Source organism: Aulonocara sp. 'chitande type north' Nkhata Bay, linkage group LG5 (assembly GCF_057382095.1).
Source record: "Aulonocara sp. 'chitande type north' Nkhata Bay isolate Kocher_YH1m ecotype deep benthic linkage group LG5, A_spYH_male_GT1.1, whole genome shotgun sequence".
In the NCBI taxonomy this organism is placed as follows: Eukaryota; Metazoa; Chordata; class Actinopteri; order Cichliformes; family Cichlidae; genus Aulonocara; species Aulonocara sp. 'chitande type north' Nkhata Bay.
In genome coordinates, this window is record NC_141348.1 from 37416734 (window position 1) to 37438506 (window position 21773).

The window sequence follows — 21773 nt, forward strand, 5'->3', positions numbered from 1 at the left end:
TGTCTGGATTGTTTCCAGCCAGCCTCACTAATCAAACGACAAGTGCTAATCTTAACTGACTCTTTGGACCCATCATAGCAGGAGGAGGTTAACACTGACAACAAACCAGTCATGGTGCAGCCACGACTATTAACACCACAATCCTCTGTGGTGGCTTAAACTCACTGGTTAAAATATAATTTTCCTTTACCAACGCATCTTTCCTCTATTCCTTTTTTTGTTGTTGTTTTCAAGTACAAAAACCATCTTTTTTAATTTTTTGTATAACTAATGCATACTATCATTTCAAAACAAACAAGAAATTCCTTCAAAGCAACATAACACACTGTGGGAAGAATTGTTCTGAAATCATACAGCAATGATGAATGCCACACACCACCCACTGTTTTGATATCAGCATTGCTCACTGTTGGACAGGGAGGTTCCATAGCTGCAGGCGCTGTTTGCTCATCCAAAGCCTCCTGAGTTACACCAAGCCTCCTCCTCATGTTCCCATATGGCCTGTTGATGTGTGCAAAACATTAGAATGATGAGATTGATGAGTGAGATTCACGAGAGAGAATCCTAGCTGAGATTTTTTAGCATTTAAATATTTTTGTGATACAAAAACAAGTATTTTTATATTCACTAGTGAAATATTTCACAATCAAGACTCTCATTTGTGTAACTGTAATACTGTTCAGTATTATTCTTAGTAATAAAAAACTTCACTGCTAAACTGTAAAAATGCAAGCTAGCAAATATTGTTGCTAGGAAAGTTTTCAAATGTATTTTATTTGACGCAAAAATAAAGATTTGCTATTGGCAACAAGCAAAAACGTGTCAGTCCAAATATGTCGCCCTATAGTGGGGCCAGCGGGGGAGCTGGCCCCAGGGAGGGGTCACTTGCCCCTCCCTTCCTTCCCTCCCCATCTCCAGCTGCCTCCCTCTTCCCGCTCCACCACAAACACCCACACATGCAGGGCCTTGGAGTAGGGGTATGTCACCAGGGTGCAGAGGAGGCTACCCCCCCCCCCCCCCCCCCTCTGTCCCCTTCTGGCTGCCTCTGCCTCAATTTTATCCCACAACTTAGACATTCACATTACTCACACTCTCATTACACATACATATAGGATCTTGGGGGTGGGCACGATACACGGAGTCCAAAGTACCATCAGGGTGTACACCCCACCCCTGGCATCGTTGCCCACCTCTCAATTTTAAATACACGTAGACATTGAGGGCTAGCAGGAGGGACCATGCGCTTACCTGCTGCTCTCTGGCAGGTAGCTCCAAGCCCTCCTGGGTTTTAAATGCACCTTAGAACACACATGCATCAACATTACAATGAGCGGGTGGAGGGAGGTTCGGAGTCTTCTCTCACCCCCGTTCTCTGCGACCTGCTGGAGCAGGGGGGCTAGGACTAGGAGGAGGAGTTGGCCGTCCGACTGCGGTCTGGAGTGTGGAGCCTTCCTGCTGCTGCGGAGTCGGGGCGGTCTGCCTCCCCCCACCGCAGGGAAAAGGGAAACACCACCTGGGTCTGGGTGCAGTTCCCCCCTCCAGGGGCGGGGGCACCTAGACCCAGTTTGTAGAGTACGCTTGGGGAGTGTGATCGTGTGTACAACGTCTCTTTATGTCTGTCTCCACGTTGGTTGAGTGTGGAGTAAGTGCATATGAGAGCATGAGGGTGGGAATGGATGTTTGTATCTGTGTGTGCCTGTATGTCTGTGTCTATATGTCAGGTTGGGTGTCAGGCGCCACCTCTCTGGGGACATCTCAGGCCCTCCAAGGTTTGGAGGCCTATCTCCCCCTACCACCACTTCCCCTGCCAGTGGCGGACCCCCTCAGACATCGGTGCGTTGGTGGTTCTTTGTGTCCGGGGATGGGCGTCCAGGTACACACCGGCTCACTCCTTGGCGGCCGCTTATCGGGGCCTGGAGCCTGGGGCTCGCTCGGGCCACTTCGGAGGTGGGGTGCCCCCGGCCTCTCGGCCTGGGGCTCGGTCACTCAGGCGCAGCTGGCTGCCGGCGGAGCTCACGGGCGCGTCACTGCAACTCCCCCTGGCTTCTGCTCCGCGGCTGCTGAGTGAGCCCTCATCTGGGACTCTCCTCAGCTCTTTCCGGGACAGTGGCGCAGCTGCCCCTCTGTTGGTCTTCCTTGGTCTCTTGTGTTCTGGGGGCCTCTGGATGTCTGGAGTTTTGATCTCCTCCACACCTGCTTCACGCCCTGGAGGACGGGGCTGTGGCCCCCCCACACCCTCTAGCAGATTATTACACGAAGGAACCTTTTAAAAAAACAAAAAACAAGCGCGTCCATGCTCACAGGTGTACACACGGGTGATCACACCCACAAACTACACCCTTTTTGGCTCCTACCTCAAAGCACACTGTGTTCTGTTGATCTTATGTGCTGCACAATAATGTTTAACATTTAGTATTTACTGTCATATTCCCATATATCATTGTGATGTTGTTTATTCTATTACTCTTGTTCTCTTCTGCTTGCTTTCTTTTTTCTTTCTCAGCAGGTGATCCAGGTGATTGATATATGCATTTTTTTTTTTCTGCCCGTTCTGTTGGTTTTTTCTTTTGCCCTTCTCCCCCGTCCCTCTTCTCAGCTGTTTCTCTTTCCCTCTTTCTTTCTCCCCTTCTTTCCCCCAGTCAAGTCTGTCCCGTATTCAGTAAGTGAAAATAAAATAAACAATAAAAGGTGAATCAAATGGACCATTACGGCAAGGCTGGGATGGTCAGTTTGGTAAAGTAAATCCGTTGGGCATCTTTCTTTGCCTTTAGACAACAATTCTGATGGCAAAAGAGCCAAACGGGACAGGCCAAAAAAAAAAAAGTAATAAAAAACTTCACTGCTAAACTGTAAAAATGCAAGCTAGCAAATATTGTTGCTAGGAAAGTTTTCAAATGTATTTTATTTGACGCAAAAATAAAGATTTGCTATTGGCAACAAGCAAAAACGTGTCAGTCCAAATATGTCGCCCTATAGTTGCCCTAATACATTTTTCTAAGCTATAAAACAAGAATTACTAAGTTACCCAGGAAACTAAGCTACAAAATAATCTTAGAATTATGTTTTTTGTGCTACTTCATTCCAAAAATAGTACAAAGTCTTCTTATATTAATAACTGTGTAATAGTAACGCACTTTTTCAGTGAAATGTAAAGCCTCTATTTAATTTACCTCTTCATCCAGCCGTGAAAGAAGCTTGTCTGCACTCCGTCACGCACAGAGTTTGATTAAATATCTGACCGGGCATTTGCAGAGTCTTAAGGAGCAGTTGTAAATCTCTCCAAAGCGTGAGGTTTCGACAGAAGGGAGGGCAGTTACAGTTAAATATACAAGACAGATGTTTTGAACAACAACAAAATTCGAGTCATTTAGTCTTGTGCAGCATGCAAAAATAAACACAGTAAACGTTATCTCATGTTGATAACGTTCATTAAGCTTTTTGCACAGGAAATGCACAGTGTGTAGGGAGATATCAGTGAATGTAACACTGTAGTAATCAGCAATAGCAACAAAATTACTGCACACAGGGACAGTAGATGTCACTGTAAAACTTCTTTGTGAGTTCTTAGTGGAAGCTTCTTCTTTTCAGTCGTTTGTCTTGTCCATCTGTCCTCCCGTCGTCAGTATAACAAGCCTGAAAGGAAAGCACACCTGTGTTTATGCAGCACTGGGATCGTTTTTCTCATTGCTAGTAAAGTCCTGAACCTGTCTGTCTGCCTGCCAGGTGCTCTTGTGTGGCTCACTATCAAATTTCACACCCGTGCGTAGGATTCACTGGTCACATGCCAGTGTTTTTTCTCTGCGCGCTCACCTTTTTGCCCTCACTTTGGTCCATTTAATGGTTTTTTTGAAAGTCAGTTGGGGTTGATAGACTTAAGGGAGAAAAAGAAAATAAAACAAATGAAACTGAAATTTTATTTATTTATTTTTTGTTTTATTTTCATGTCTATCTGTGTGGGTTGAGCCACTACACAGACACAGGTTCATTTCGTATCATTTAATCTTGATTTTATATGACTAAAAATTGCTTTTAACTCTTAGCTGTGCTAACCTTTTTGCTCTAGTAATAGTAATTTTGTTTTATTAGTCATTTGCCCAGCCTAGGAACCCCATAGTGTAGTGGGTTACACATTTGCCTAATGAGCACCCTGGTTCAGTTCCACATGGTGACACAAAAGCCCTTGTGATTTGCGTCAGGAAGGGTATCCTGTGCAAAAAATCTGCCAAATCAAATACACAATGCTGCTTACTGTGCTTACAAAAGCATCTCTCTCTCTTTCTCATTTTGGATCAGGTCTGTGTTAACACAACTTCACAATGTTTCCAGGAGAGGACATCCTTGCAAATTTCCCCCAAGGTCAAGCTGTGTAATGCTCAGAGACACTGCAATAAAAACCCAAGTGCTTCATCACAGACTTTACAGGCCTCAATTATCATGTTCAGGGCTAAAGTTCATGACAGTACACTTAGAAAAGGACTGAACATGTATGGGTTGTTTGGACGTATTGCCAGCAAGACTGGAATGTACAACACCTCTTGCCATCTGTCAAGCATGGTGATGGAGGAGTGATGATTTTGCAGCCACATGATAGAACAGAGCATGACTTTCTCTGTATTAAGTCAAATGTGAGGCAATTTGTCTGACAGCTAAAGCCAAAACTGGGTCATGCAACTGAACAATGATCTCAAGCACAGCTGCAAATTAACAAGAGAATGGCTGAAAGAGAAAAGTATCAAAGTGTTGCAATAACCCAGTCAAAGTCCAGGCCTCAATCCAATGGAAATTCTGTTTGGCACACCACTGGGACAAAGTTACAATGATTTCATGGCCTGAGATATCATGCATTCATATTCAATATTCTAATAACTTGGGTTCAGTGATGGGGAGCAGTGAACTAGTAATTTAACTATATTTTGTCATAGCTTAGTAATTCAGATAATTGACACCAATGACTGAATTTCTTTCATTTTTTTATTTTTATATAGTTAAATGCAGAAAAAACATTTTTGTTGGAAAGGGGATGTTTTTTAATGTTAACCTGGTAAAAATAAGACACAATATCTAATAATATTATCAAAACTGAAGCTTAATAAAATAATTTCACCTAGTCTCAGATACTGCGTTTGGACACTTTAAAACAGCTTAACTTAATAATACAGACAAAACTGTACCATACGACTTTTTGCTTAGCGATTTATTCTTCTAGAATGTTTTTTTTTTAATAAATCCACTCTGATCATGCTCTGTTTTTCATCACATTTCAGTGTAAACATTGCAATGCAGTAAACTGTTCTATCCCTAATAAACGTGATTAACATTCAGCACCTGTCTTCCACATAATGCAGGTTCTTGTCTCTGAAGCCAACATAGGCCTTATCACCACAGTACAGCTCTAAAACTCACACAATATGCACGGTGCAATCCTCTGCTTCTAATTCACTCTCCTGGAATACCACTTCTGTTTGGCTTATAAAATATTTCTGTACCAAACTCTTGTCTTTAATCCTCGTGAGGTCTCTGGTTGCTTTGTTCAGCCTCCGTGTATTCGTATGTGTAGGAATTAGATACCTCAGCATGTGTGACAGAGGTGCTGAAAAGCCCTGCTTGCGGCCATGTTGGTGGGGACAGATGGACAGGTATTCAACTCTAAACACTGGGTATCTTCTTATCCAGTGGAAAGCTGTTGGCCATTGTTGCCATGGTGTGGCTGCATGGGCTGCTGCTTCAGGAGAATAGAGAAGCTAGCCTATAAATCTTTCAGCCTGCAGAAGTCAAAGCGGTGGTTTTCACACACCACTGTGGTTCTAATAATGAAAAACTAGCTAATGGCAGTTTATTGAGAAGTGCTGTGTTTACACTTCTATACTTTCCTTTATAAATGACTGAAAAACATCCCAGTTTAACCTCTACGTATCAATGGTATTGAAGTACCATCCATCATAAAACACAATTTCACCCTACTATTATGACTTTGCATTCCTCAGTGGTACTTGATCACTCTCTTTGATCAAACATGAATAATGAATGAAGGCAACCTTCTTGCACCTGACATGAATGCTCCACCCTGGAACTCAGCTCCAATTTCTCAAATGATAATAAGCCATTTAGGGTCAGAAGGCATAGAAAATACTTCTCTGCCTTATAGTTCACTGCATTAATTGCTTATTTTTCAGCAATCAGCAATCAAATCAGTTGATTGCTGATTGCTTCGGGGTTTTAACATATTTAGTCACTCTTACCTTTTACTACTAATTATTCTGCTGCCTCAAGTGGCAAATAGCTGGTACTGGCTTAAGGGATAATCCAGTTGTTTTGAGTATTTTCAAGTGTCGAACTGGACACCTTGGCAATATTTGACAGTCTATTGGTTATGTGCTCTGAAAGCATTATGCCTAGAAATCAGCAATGAGGTGAATTCATTTTTTATCCAGATTATCTGCACTATTAGATTTGGCACTATATCTGTGGCCTGATTGCACTGGAAGAGTGTACACATATAGCAACATACAATACAATGGGTTGAAAGATAGTGAAGAAGTTGGTTTATACATAGATAACACTGTGTGTTTACCACAGATAGTTATGTAACTGTTGTACCTTTAAACTTCATTTTCCCTACATTTTGTTTACAATAAGTGTAAATGTAGGCTGCCTTCTTCATTTGTAAGATAAAATGAACTTGATGATTAACATCTTTTACAAGCAGTGTAAAGCAGTAAAGGTTGTTATTAATCTGAGTTATCTTTTATAGAAAACCTATGAGTATTTTTAACTGCCACTGCTGTTGAAACCCCTCACATTTCATTAAACTCCATAAAAACAAGTAGTGTTGTCGGAGTGTTTCTGGGCAAAGAAGCACCAGCAGTGCCATCTGTACAATGAAGATGATGCTTTGTTTCAGGCCCCTTCATCAAGTGATCATTGCATACATAATGAATAAGCTCAGTGGATGCAGTGGGACACACTGAACCACACATGGAGCTGCCTTCATTCTGCTGCTCAGCCCGTTTTCTGTTTGCAACTCTAAATTAGATTGCCTATTAAGCACATTTGAATGCCCCCTTTTCATCAAGATTTAATTTCCTTCAAATGATTCCTCTCTGTTTGATTCGATGTGATAGAAATCGTATGTGCCGAGATAAGACAACCAACATTTTCTATAAGGGAAAGGTTTGCATTTGCAAACCCAATAGCAGGAAAATGCATTTTTGTTGAAAAATAGAAAGTGCACAAGCTGTGAGAATGTGAAGGGAAGACAGTGAGAAAAAGCTGGTAGGTTTAACCTCCTAAGACCCAAACTCTTTCATGGGATGCATTTTTTATTTCTCTTTGCTATTTGGTTGATTGGGACCTGATGAATGTAAAAACAAAGAATTACCAGATTTTTTTTTTCCACATATGAGGACATTCGTTTTAAACTTTGATAGAAGTGATTTTGATAGTGTAATGTCCTCGTAAGTGGATATCAGGCCCTGTAGAGCAAAATTTAGCATATTGGTCTAGACAACCTAAAATGTGATGTCCACATATGTGGACGACAGGGCCTAGGCGTTTAAAACAAAAAGTATACCGTTCCTGCTTTGTAAATGGTAAATGGCCTGCATTTGTATAGCGCTTTTCTAGTCCCTAAGGACCCCAAAGCGCTTCACACTACATTCAGTCATTCACCCATTCACACACACATTCACACACTGGCGATGGCAAGCTACATTGTAGCCACAGCTGCCCTGGGGCGCACTGACAGAGGCGAGGCTGCCGGACACTGGCGCCACCGGGCCCTCTGACCACCACCAGTAGGCAAACATGGGGTTAGTATCTTGCCCAAGGATATTTGGCATGCAGCCAGGAGGGGATTGAACCACCGACCTTCTGATTAGTGGCTGACCTGCTCTGCCACCTGAGCTACAGTCACCCTTTGTGCACAATCTCAGAGTTGGATGTGGGATGTAAAAGGGGGAAGAGGCCTAGGGACTGAGATGTTGATAAAATATTAACTCACACAGGATATTTAAAGCCTCTGACATTCTTTCATTGCTCAACATGTTAGAAATGGCCTCCACAAGATGTGTACACAGCCAGCAGTAGGGATGGACTTTTCCCCTTAGGTTAAGTAATCAAGAAAGATCAGCGATTGATCAGAGTGGACTGGACTGATTAACAAGGGGTGACAGCAAGTTTAATGAACCTACAGTTTAAATGAAAACTGCTAATTTAGATCATTGATATCTGCCATTTTAATTACAATTAAGCAATGCTGAGCATACTGTGTTCACTTATTGCATTCAGTGAGTTTTATTTCTCAACTTCGATTAACATTCACTGAATTGCAGTGACTGCATAAATGTTTTATGGACACATTGTGTGGTGCATTTATAGCATTTATTGGTGCTCCATTCTTGATCATGGCTCACTCCAATGGCAACTGTAGTTCAGATACATCACACATATTTGTACATGAATTACTTTTTGTTTTTGCCATTTACAGAGAAATAATTTTGGTAACTAAATGGAAAATATATATATAAAAAAAAATATTAATCTAAACTCAGACTTGGTGAAAGTGATTGGACAGGGATTTGTGCCAGTCTGTTTTATACTGTTAAATATTAAGTAATTGCATGGATAGCTTTAAAAACAAACAAACAAGTAATTAAATTTTTTGAGAAACAAATCTATCACTAGATGTCACCCATTAGTCAGCGAGCTCCTGTTTTAAAGCCTTTGACATTAAACCCCAATGTGATGAGCAATGGGCAACTCCAAGAAACTGCAGGATCCCCATTCGGTAATCAGTTATAGTAGACCCTAAAACACAATCTTCTTTATTTTCACTATCAATTTGAACATTATTTGAAAAATAAACATTATTATGGAATAATCATTCGATTATGTCTTAAGATAGACTTTAAACTAGCAAATAACACAATAAACTCAGCAAAACTTCACTTTTCAGACTTTGAAGCTACACCCATCCTGTCTGTATAGTTCATGGGGGGTAACAACATTCCTAGCTCTGCCCAAAAGTTAGAAATATCCAAAAGAAAAACTGGAGTTTTAAATTTAACTACATGGAAGAAAGCGATTAACCATCTTCTCTTGAAAAGTGACTGATGGATTCCATTTAAAAAAATTTTTAGAGTTGCACAAACTCTTGATAAATGATTTTTTTTTTAAATTTAGATTATGTAACTGAAAAATATATAGATATAGTTAGTGAAAAAGCACACATTAAAGAGCCATTAGTTACAGTTTATAAGCTGTGACATATTTCTGGCACATTTACCTCCCTCTGTCTCTTACATTGTGCCTCTGCTCTTTCAATGATAACTTTGGCCTCTTCAGACCGTCTTCGGACAATCTAACAGTGTTGGGAAGGTTACTTTTAAAATGTATTCCATTACAGAATACATGCCCCAAAATGTATTCTGTAACGTATTCCGTTACGTTACTCAATGACAGTAACGTATTCTGAATACTTTGGATTACTTAATATATTATCATGCTTTTTACAACAACGTGAATGTACTATTGCTGTGTGATTTATTACTATTACTGAAGGTCCGCGACTCCGAACTGTAGTAAAGGGACCTCTGGCTAATACGGCGGGGTCCCTGTAGGCTCGTAGCCGAAAAATAGCTTTACTTTGTTGTGTGGGTCAACTTTTCTTGCGAGAGACAGAGAGAGGCGTTGAAAGACTGCTCCAACGGAACTTATTGTTTTCGGAGGAAAACACGAACACGGTGTACAGTCGAGTCTTAATAGCTTACTTACAACTGGGCTCGTCAGGCACTCTTCTCGGCTGCAGTGGTTATTATTATATTTACATGCTTCCAGCTCCCGTTTTTCCTCGATGACAACTCGTACCTTTCCACTCCCCTTTTTCTCCCTCCTCGCGCTCACAGACAGATAACGTGTATGGCAGTCCATTCTCCCTGCAACATGGACTACACTGCCCATGATGCTACATTCTTTAGAGCTATGCTTGTAGCATTCTGCCTGTTAGCTTAGCACAACAACAACAACACCCAGGAAACACACAGTCGCAGAGAGAGAGAGCGTCGCCCTGTAACCATGGCAACCGTAACAACAGAACGTAGCTGTCAAACAAACCCAAACAGTCCTGACCCACGACAAAATGAAACAGGAAAGTACCGCAGTGTAATCCATTTATTTCAACAAAGTAACTGTATTCTAAATACCACCCTTTTTAAACGGTAACTGTAACGGAATACAGTTACTCATATTTTATATTTTAAATACGTAACAGCGGTACATGTATTCCGTTACTCCCCAACACTGCAATCTAACATTAAGATATAAACAGCTCAGAGCTCCTAAACATCAACTTCCTTTAGCTGTCACTGCCTCAAATGATAGACTGCAAAACCAACTTGTACAAAGATTAAACATACAGTAGTCTACCGTGTTTAACTGTTCTGGTGTATCTCAAGTTTGTGGGTTGTTGTGCATGCCCCCAGCACAATACACAACAAACTGAAATTTATCAAGGCCATTAATCACTGGTTTCTATGTGACCTACACCCCCGTTCTTCATTATGTAAAATCTTCTTTTTTTAATTGAACACAGGTTTGTTGAGTTTGTTTAAATCAGTTGACTTCAGAGTATCTGGCCATCAGTAGGATGTTTTTAACCCAGCCCATCTGTTATCCCAGATAAGTGGAATGTGCGGTCTAGTGTATGAATGTATTGATTCTCCATTGACTATGAAGGAGAACGGTTAGACGGTCCTACTCCATCTAAACTCCCAGGGCTACATTATGTATCTCATTAGACTCAATTACTGATTAGACAATCAAGAGTGTTTATGCAGAGAACAGCCTAGTATTTTTTTTTTCAAGCAGCTGTTTAAGCAAGCTCAAGTCTAATCTTGAGCTACTTAGATTTTACACTTTTTATTTCTCTATTTACCTTTTTTGTTATCTCTAGTTTCCAGATGTCAGATGTAGGGACGTGAAAGATTGCACATAAAACAAAACAATGTTTTATATTTTATTTTAATATAGAGTGTATATAAAAGCTTAATCAGGGCCTTCCAGCCTTTATCTCTCTTAAAATTTACAGAAAAGCATTTCCCACTGCTACTTCAGTTGTTCAAGGGCAAAACTAAATTTGAAAAGTTTGAAATATTTGGTATATGTGAGAAAACAATAAATTTTGATTTTTTTACTGGCTTTGATCATCTCATGATCCTTCAGAGGGAGGCTGACCCTTCAGAGGGAGCTGTGAACCACTAGTCCACTTTCCTTAAGCCTGACACACTGTTTGTGCCCAATTTGACACATTTTGAGAATTGACAACAGTATAAATTACCTAAAATGTTACTTTTCAGTCAGAAATTTGATTACTTTTCCTAAAGTGACCCAAAATGTACAAAACGAAAAACATATTGAACCTGTTACAGATGAAATAGACCTTATATCTATTCAGATGGACTTTAGACCCACCATTGTGAGTCAAATGAAGGAAAATGGTAGTTTTAGGGAAATCCTGAAACTGTCAAAATATAAAAGGCATGTCTGTGTGTATTCCTATGGGGCAGTGGTGATAGAGTTAATATGGGACCTTCATATTGTCACAAGAGCTGTCTGTCTTTCCACCACATTTGCTCAGGTTCCTGCAGAAACAAGCACTTGCTGTTCTTTGGAACAGTGAAACAGTGAAGTACAGGAATGATCATATATGGGGCACAGAAGGAAGTCAGATTCAGAAGGTGTCTTGACAGAGACACGAGATCTGCACCTTGACCAAAGACCTATGATCTATGATAGACACGTGATATTGTTTGATATTACAAGTTTTTCCTTAAAAGCAAGTATCCTCCCTGCTCACTGGAACATTTTTTAAGACTTAATCATCCATTTATAAATGTCAGGCTATTTATGCATTTTGAGTTTAAAAATATAGCATAGAATTTAATGCATTCTTGCATTAAATTCTTCTTTGTATAGATTATACATGGAGTTAACTTTGTACAATGTATACAGTTAGGTCCATATGTTTTTGAACAAAGACACCATTTTTGCACACCACCACAGTGAGTTTTATATAAAGAAGGAATAAAATATTAAAATGAAATAAAAAAAATTAAAAAAATGTGCTTGTAAGAATGGCTTCGGGCTTTAATTCAAGGAGTTTTACAAAAACATTGCTTTAACTGTTTAGGAATTAGATTAAACAGAGCTGCCATTCTCAGAGGCTTGAAATTTTCTAATATGATATAATCATATTTTACATCACTCACAGAGGTATTCATCTGCTAAATTAATATTTAACTTTTAAATCTTTGGAATTCAATCTCAATGCTTCTTCCACAAGGTGTTTTTAACAAATTGATTACAATTACAGACTTTGTGTAGTTTCAGCAATGCCACCCTAGAGGGCAGTAATCATTTCTTCCATCGCTAAATCGTTCTACAACTAAAACTGAATGCAAAAAACCCTTCATTAAAAAAAAAAAAAGCTAAAATATAATAAAATGAAATAAAATAAGCATGTGTCTTGTACACTGCTCTAAACAGCTAAATTTAACAATTTCAAAACTCATGACACTATTTCCAGGACTGGATTTAATTAGAATAAAGCTTAACACCTTGTAATAACAGGGTGTGGTCTGATGCTGGGCAGCCCTGTTGGATTAGCTCCAAGTCCCACAGCACTCGTCTCCTAATTACAAGCTGGTAAGCACAGTGCAAGCCTGTATGACTACTCATCCATGCTCCTGTGGGTATGCTACCATCCCTGACAAACAACACACAGTCTCACTCGTTGCTCCCTCACAACAGTTCTGTGGCAGTGGCAGCAACCTGCAGCAGGGCTTTGTTCCTGCTGCCTGTGTCCTTGCTCAGGCTGCTCTGTCCCATCTGCCTGTCACTGTTTGCCCCGGTTTCAGCAAAGAGGCTGCAGAGAGCTGCACTGCATCGCTGGATCAAAGCAAGACTAATGACTAAAGCAGAGCTGTAGCTACAGCACCAAGGCCCCAAGTGCTCCTGTTCACAATGCATTGCTGTAGTTAAAGCACAAGTGGACTAAAGATAGAAGAGCACAAGGCAGCAGCTTGCAAAACCACTCAGGTGTAGATGTGTCTGGTGAGAAGATAACACAAGATATCATAAGAACTCAAGAATAAAAGAGTACTTCATAGATATATAGGAAATTTCAACGGCACATTTTATGGATCTAAACGAAAAAAACCTCAAATAAATAAATAAAAAAACCTTTATTTAACTGCATACAAAACAAGCTGCTTTTATTAGTACATTTTTTTTCCTAGTATGGATTTTTACATTTGGATGTCAAGACCAGAGATCCACAGAAAGTTCACTGAATGATTGAAGGATTTCTTTAAAATTCTTTCTTTCTCTTCACCTTTCTGTGTCTCTGCTCACATTCTCCTCCTTCTCCTATCTCTTCCACCAACAAAAAGCTATTAATAGAACACCCTGCTCTCTCTTTTAAACTGCAGGGAGCATATTCCGTGCACTTAAAGGGAGGCAGAAACTGAAGATACCAGGAGGCATCTGAAAATGTCCTCTACACTGCCCGTGGCTACAAAGATGCCGGCTGTCCTAAGAATAACAACAAAGAAGCTTTTGATCGATTTACGGCATTTTGTATCAGCACAGATGCTCTTCAGCTAAAATTAGCACCTCAAATCATTTTCAGACTAAATACCTTGTTAACATTGTGACGTGTGGGGAAAAAAGGGTGGATAAACAGTTAAAAAACACCTCTGCTTGTACTGTGTTCATGCCAAAGTCAATAAAACACATGATTTTATGACCAAAAAGGGGCAGAAATGACACACAATAAACACACACAACACAATTTCAAATGAGTTATTATTGGCTTCATTATTGATATTACTTTTTCATGGTTATGATCATTTGGAAGGATTATATGCCTTTTTTAAAATTCTGCATGTTTTTCTTGTCCATAGATTGTCCTTTTTGTTGTAAAGTGATAGATAGATAGATTATTATCTATTATCTATTATCTATAGATAGATAGATTATTGCAGATAATACTATGTTTTAAATTCAGACTTCACATACAGTATATAGTACATGGTTTTTACTCCATCATCCATTGGTTACTATTTACATTATTCTGTCATAGTTCATTTCATAGAAAGAAAATCCATTATCCACTGTATCAACATTGATGGATGTTTTCAGGCCTCTATGAAATGGGGAGGACAAGGGAAGAGGGGGGGGGGGGGGGGGGGTGAAGTGAACAACTGTACAAATTTCAGTGGATGCCACACTATCAGGCTCTGGGGTCAAAAGAAAAAAAAAGTCTTAAACACACACATGCATTAAGATTGCATATTGACTGTATTGTTTCCTGTATGTATGAGCCTTGTCACACAGAGCTGACATCGCGGTTCAAACAAACCCCAAAGATCAGAGAGCTCATATTCACATTCAGCTAACATGTGAGTGTTTGACATACAGCAGCAGAATATTGCAAAAGTGTTTCATTTTTGCTTTGAGGTTTCTTTCAAATGCTTTGTCAGCTCTTGGGATCGACATGGAATTTATGCCCGATAAAACAGAAAAAATGTACTGAACCTTCTTTCCCCCCCAAACTACCAGCTAATAACAAATCTCTGCATAGATTTCTCAGTGTATTCACTGTTGGGCACCCTTCTCATGGAGTGGATTTGCTGGTGGGTCCCTCAGCAGGTGAGAGATGAAACTCTTAGAGGCTGTGGTGCTCCCCATAAAACAACACAACTTCATGTATAATTGACTTTGTTTAGACTGAAAATTTAAAAAAAACAAACAAACATTGTGCAGATTAAATCTGTAGGTTTACAGATAAGCATGATTCTACTTGTCTTTGTGCTTTAAGCAGAAATAATTGCTGATATACAACTACAACATTGTGAACTCCAGTAAATGAGTTGCTACAGTGAAGTTGGCTGAGGTACAATAGCATGCCTACTGTCAAACAAATAGTTAAATGCTAACGTGTAACATTTATGTTAAATTTCTGTCCAACAAAATGGTAAAAACAAAGAAATGACAATAGGATTTGACGCATTGGCATGCATAGACATATTTTTTGGTCAGACTGTGAGTGTTTTCTCTTTTCCCCACATACAAAGATATGCAAATGGCTGTTGCATAAATGCAGCTATACAACCAGGCTAATACACTGACATTCAGCAGTTCTCCTTCTCTCTCCCTCTCAGACTCACAGAGACACACTCACACACACACATGCACACAACTCAAACACCCAAACCAATACTCAACTATTGATCAATAAGCTCTTGGTTAAATTGTGGAGCTCCAAAGAGGTTAATTCTTTCTTTCTTTGCGTTTTTTTAAGAGATAGCGTGTATGCTTTTCACACCACCACCTCTACCATATGATCTTGAGAATGTTGCTAATCAGCTGGTTTTTGTTTTCGGTCCTACTTTGAGTTATGACCTTTTCAGGATCTCAGTCCACCTTCAAGCTACTCTTAAAAAAGCAACACATGCAGTTTACTTACTAAAATTCCCTAAAAATGTTTTGAAGATACAGAAAAACAGATTTGGACAAAGAGAGGATGTCAGAAGCCTCGGGTCAGGCAGTTGGACGAGCACATATTGGCAGCGATGTTGTTAAATCACTTTGCTCCTGCAGTTTGAAACTGCAGTGAGCAGAATGAAACCCTTAGAACAGGGCTGCCCAATCCCGGTCCTCGAGAGCTACCATCCTGCAGCTTTTAGATGCATCCCTACTCCAACACAACTGAATCAAATGAATGGCTTGTTATCAGGCCTTTGCCAAACACGATGGCATGCTGAAGAGGTAATCAAACCATTTGATTCAGCTGTGTTGGAGTAGGGATGCATCTAAAAGCTGCAGGACGGTAGCTCTCGAGGACTGGGATTGGGCACCCCTGCCTTAGAATAAAGATGTACATCCTGACATGACAGAATTCATCAAGACAGTTCTTGCTACAGACCTCCTCCTAATCCATCACCTTTCTAATTACAGAAGACATCCGTGAAAAGATGTAGAAAGGCAAGAGACTCGGATATGAAGTCCGAGGACCCTTGGGTTAGACAGTATCTGCTACACTACTGCTAATTATCACTTCCCATATTGATGTTACTGCCTTTGACTGTTACCTTGGCAGTGTTGAGCAAACAGTGGAAAATCTTACCTGAAAACAAGAATCAGAACCTAATTCACATTTGATGGTAACTTTTAAAGACAGATTGTGCTTCTGGCATCAGAGTGTTTTCAGTGGACAGCCAGACTCTATTTAGATTCTGGCCAATTTAATGTCAATAAAGGCTTTCTGAGAAAAGATTCTGGTTAGGGATGACACAGTTCAGTACCACACTGCGTCTTTCAACAACTACTTCACAAAAGGCAGTTTTGTATAAAGTGAAGCAAACGTCTAGTGTCTAAATCCAGGACGTGTATCAGGTTTGCTGAGAACTCACCAGCAAAGAAAATGGCTAGTGGAAGTGTGTCTTTGGCACAGGCTCCGACACAGGTGAACAACAGTGTTCATAATTATCATTTAAAAAAAAAAAACATGGCAATGATCTGCACATTGTGGAAAGACTCTTGCTTTCTCTTAAAAGTTTGATATTTTAGGGTTTTTTTTAATTCTCATAAAAGTATATGAGCATTATATATATGTGTGTGTTTTGTCTGTATACATTTACTGTTTTATACATAAGAAATAAATATGTCTATTGTAATAATTATACTCTTTTTGTCTTAGAGGCTTCTTCTTTGAGCTTAAACACATGCTAGGAATGTTTCTGAGGTCATGCAACACTAGGAGAGTAGCGTAAACCCAGATACAAGGCAGTTTGGGGGAAGCATTTTTCTATACACTAGTCCTTAAAAGTTAGTATTTTGATCGTGAGGACGTGATCATGTGACAAACCTGTGAGAAAAAACACCACTGCAAGTCTATCACATCTGCAATTGCGATAAATGTCCAAAACTAGGGTGTGAGTTAACGCTCAAAATCACAGCTCGTAGCTCAGTTTACAGCGACCTGGCAAAAGTTAATTGGTAATGACTTCTACGTGGAATGTTAATATTGACAAGGATACCATATCCTGTTACATGTAGGATTTGGCTTTATGATTATTTCTTAAGAAATCCTCTGACATAGAGTTTTAGGTTCTTGTAACAGCTACCTGCAGGCATCCTTTTAAAAGTGTGGATTTGTACAGAAGGCAGTGTGCAAACAAATATACAGTGGTGTGATGAAGCAAGTGGCAGTCGAGAAACAAGTGGAAATTTCTCAGTCAGATAAAAATGTCATGCAATTATCTACTGACTACGTTTACTAATAACAGCACCTACCTACTGGCTATCAGATAAGTCACAGTTAGTCTACCCATCTATATATGAATAAGTACTTTATGTGTGAAACTGTGGAAAACAAACAAAACAAGAAGAAACATTCAAGTTGTCCTCAAAGCTCTGCAGTAAGACCAGTTTGGGTGAATGGAGGGAGAAAGCTTGCATTGCAATACGTACAGTACATGTAAGACCAAAGCAGTGAAAATTCAAGGCCATTCTCAGTCATTCATCAGATACTGATGTCTACTGGGAACAAAGGTGTCAAACCATGAGCTTAGTGCTGATGGCTGTCATTCATCCTTGAAATTATGTGGTGTACTTAACCACCAACCTCGTCACAAGTCACCCACAGGCCGTGCCAGCGCTGGACTGGGCTTGCTTTATGCTCGCACGTCCTTTTTATCTCTAAATAGTGTAGCATAGGACAGTTTTGTTTCACTGGCTCCAGGAAGCAGCATATGTAGCGCACAAGTAGGGCTCTTCAGAAGCGCATGGCAGAGCAGTGTGCCTTGGGAAATGAGGGATCAAGGGACAGGGGACTTAAGCGGGACTTGTGTGACTTTTTTTTTTTTCATTTTGAAAGCGATTCTTTTCTCACTGTGTTTTCTCCACTTTCTTTTTGTGCACTACTACTGTGAGCGGGAAATTTGTAGGTCTTATCATTTACTTTTCAAAACAGTCACACAGAAAAAAGCCAACTCCATGCAGAAATGCTAAATTTTCAATTTCCACTCATTAATGAGGAGTTTTAAGGACAAGCTGTGACGAGTGAAGACAGGATGGGCGTAGAAGAAGTGAATGGTATTTGCAATATTTTTCAGTCAATCATCAACAGCATGAATTCTATTGCCTTGATATTTTCAGCACACATAAGATGGGAGGATGTATGCCTGTCCCACCCAGATGCTCAGCTCCACATTTCCCACTGTGACAGGGAGGAAAATATAAGATGACTACACATCTGTAAGCATTTTGGTGATGTTTACATAGTTTGTGTTGGCCAGCGTGCAGTTGGCTGTCTTTAGGTTCTCCTCCTGAAAGTCCTCGTTGCTGTTGTTCACAGCCTCCTGGATCTCCATATAGTCCGATTTACTGATGGTGGAGCCACTCCGACTCTTTTTCAGCTCCTCCGCTGAATCAGCTTTGGTCACGTTGACCTGCAGATACTGCGCCTGTTCTTCACCTTCAGTCTCACGGTGATAGAAGTAGTTAAAATTTGACACAATGACAGGCACGGGCAAGGCAATGGTCAGCACACCTGCAATGGCACAGAGGGAGCCCACAATCTTGCCACCAATCGTGGTTGGGACCATATCACCGTAGCCGACTGTTGTCATTGAGACCACAGCCCACCAAAACGCATCTGGGATGCTTTCAAACTGTGACTCTGGCTCATCTGCTTCAGCAAAGTAGACAGCGCTTGAGAATAGGATGACTCCTATGAAGAGGAAAAAAATGAGGAGGCCAAGCTCTCTCATGCTGGCTTTCAGGGTCTGACCCAAAATCTGAAGCCCCTTAGAGTGACGAGAGAGCTTAAATATTCTGAAGACTCGCACCAAGCGGATGACCCTGAGAATGGCTAAAGACATGGCTTGCTGACCTGCTTGACCATCCTCTGGTCTGTCTGCTAGCTCTGTGCCAAGAGTGATGAAGTAAGGGATGATGGCAACAATATCAATAATGTTCATTATATTACCAAAAAATCCTGCTTTGCTGGGGCAGGCAAAGAAGCGCACTAGAAACTCAAAGGAGAACCATATAATGCAAAGAGTCTCTAGGATAAAGAAGGGGTCAGTGAAGTAAGTGGCTGTGTAGCTGATGATTGTGGTGTTGGTCTCAGGCGAAAAGACTTCTGCTTGAGACTTATGCATTTCCTCTTCATCATTACGGAAAATGGGCAGTGTCTCCAAGCAGAAGCTGACTATAGATATGAGGATGACCATGACAGAGATTATGGCAATAATCCTTGCAGGACCTGAGCTCTCTGGGTACTCAAACAGTAGCCATACTTGTCTCTGAAACTCGTTGTCAGGAAGAGGGCGCTCCTCCTCCTTGATAAAACCCTCGTCTTCTCTGAACATCTCAATTGCCTCCTCACCCAGCTCATAAAAGCGAATCTCCTCTGAGAAAATATCTACGGTGACATTGACTGGCCTTCTTAGTCGGCCTCCTGATTGGTAATAATACAATATGGCATCAAAGCTGGGTCGATTTCTGTCGAAAAAGTATTCGTTCCTTAGTGGGTCAAAGTACCGCATCCTTTTTTTGGGGTCCCCCAGCAGAGTCTCTGGAAATTGGGAGAGCGTTTTAAGTTGTGTCTCAAAGCGCAGCCCTGAGATGTTGATGACCACCCTCTCACAACACTCATGGTCAGCCTCTGGGTCGTAGTCCTGCGGGTGACCCGGGTGCGCCGCCGCCTCGTCAGAGGGGTCGGCTGTGGCAACAGTCATTCTGCGGGGGGAGGAGGCCTGCACTTTTCAGTGAGTCTGGGTCCTGCAGCCTGAAGAACTGCAGGCGGAGGCCAGGAGAGGGAGGGGGCTCAACACTGTAAAGACCTGACGGCCACAGGATGTCACCTAGGATCTGACTGCATATAGAACAGAGAAAGCAAAGACAGACAGCAAGGTCAGGTAAACCTGAGACATGATTCAGCACTCAATACTTTTTACATTTAGTGCAGAGATGTAAGGAGTTTGCGTAAGCCTGAAGATCAAACAACTCAAAATAGAAGAAAATGAAGCCACCCTCTAAAAACTGTCATAAGATCCGATATGAAATTATGTAAAGTTAGACTGTCATGAGAAAACTGTCAGAGCTAAAATGAACAAGTGGAAACTTGAGGATGTCACTCCTGCTCTTGACTTTGGAAAATTAATATGTAAATAAGCAACCCGCCTTGCATATAAATTACTTCAATGCAGGTAAATGCAGGGGCTAAGGGGCAAATAACACTTACAGGAGCTCATAAATTAGGACACTAATCTGCTGCAATGAACAATATGTGTTGAAATGAATGGGAATACCTTTTCTAGTGAAGCCAAGCATGAATATGGCAATGCAGCAGACACCAAATTCATACAGACAGCTTCCTGTCTAGAATATCATCGAAAACCACTGCAGTCTAAACACCAATGTATGTGACATGCTTAAGATTCACTGTTGTGCCAAACAAATGCAATACACAGCTGCAACATAGACATGACTTCAGTCTAGTTTTGATGGAGCATTTTAGTCTTGAAATGGTGCCTGTTACTGAAATATTCAAAAACATCTATAAATAATTTATCCATAGAAGGAAAAAGGTTCCAAGAGAAAAAACTGTATCTCTCCTCTGCATCATCTCCACTCACAAAGTAGGAGCACAGTTTTATAAAATAAAATAATAACGCTTATGACACACACAGCAAATACATAACTACAGGTTTACTGGTCACTATACATTCTTCTGCTGCAGCGCAAATCATTCCGCCAACTACAAAATGCTACGACTCGTGTTCACATTTAATGGAAATGGAAATGATAGGTAAAGCTGCTTTAATTTCATACATACGTGCAGACATCTTTTTTCCCATCTGGATGTGATTTGATGCTCCTGCTGGACGCTGGTATTAGGGAAGTGAATAACCAGCTGCGCTCACCGGGCGATCTGATTCCAGTGCAGGTATAAAATGAATTTCCAATTTGGGACAGTCGATGATATTCACCTCATGTTGTCTGCGGCATCCTTGCCGTGTACACCGGGTACAGTATGTGCGGGTGTGTCCTCGCTTTCCCCTCCCCGACTCCTTTCCTCCGGGTACGCTGTCGTGGGATGGCGATTGGCAAAAAAAAAAAGAAAAAGAAAAAAGAAAGGAAGAAAAAAAAAAGGAGGAGGGAACCGATCAAGGAGGTGCTGGTGCTTCCCTTAATAACCAAAGGTGCTGGGATCAGCAGAAAAAATCTTCCACCACTGTTCTCCTCCAAGCATGTATGACTGTGTGACGAGCTGATGGCTGCAGACAGCCTCAAAGGTAAATAGTCCCCATAAGGTGCTCAGAAAGGCAACATCTGCAAAGGGGGGGACAAGGCGAGGCGCGGGGGAGGAAGGGAGCTTAAAAATATAATCTTATTACCACGATTTAATAATTTGAAGGCGTGTGAAAATAATTTGGTTGCTCAGAAGAGTTAATCTATGCATGCGTCAGACAGTCAATTTACATTTTTATTTATAATTTAGGCATAAATTAGCATCTCCACCAGATTCCAGACTGAGATGCAGACATGCTCAGGCAGTGCATCCCAGTATCTAATGCAGAGACAGTTCTGAGAATCTCCTAATAGCCTACATGGTGAGCAGAGCAGCCTCCTCAGACACTGACTTGAAACGACATGCGTGAAAGAACCGCCCTACGTAGTGGGCTAGAAGATTATGCAATTTCACT

At 40.8% G+C, this 21773-nt stretch overlaps 1 protein-coding gene across 1 annotated transcript; it reads right to left on the reverse strand.

Moving 5' to 3' along the window:
* Positions 1-3656: 3656 nt before the first annotated feature.
* On the reverse strand, positions 3657-21654 carry LOC147331212 (potassium voltage-gated channel subfamily A member 2). The gene is made up of 2 exons (XM_086293379.1): positions 20903-21654; positions 3657-19939 (listed from the first exon to the last, which is right to left on the reverse strand). Exon 2 carries the CDS (start codon positions 19800-19802, stop codon positions 18306-18308), a length of 1497 nt encoding a protein of 498 aa, XP_086149505.1. The 5' UTR covers positions 19803-19939; positions 20903-21654; the 3' UTR covers positions 3657-18305.
* Between the last annotated feature and the right edge of the window lie 119 nt (positions 21655-21773).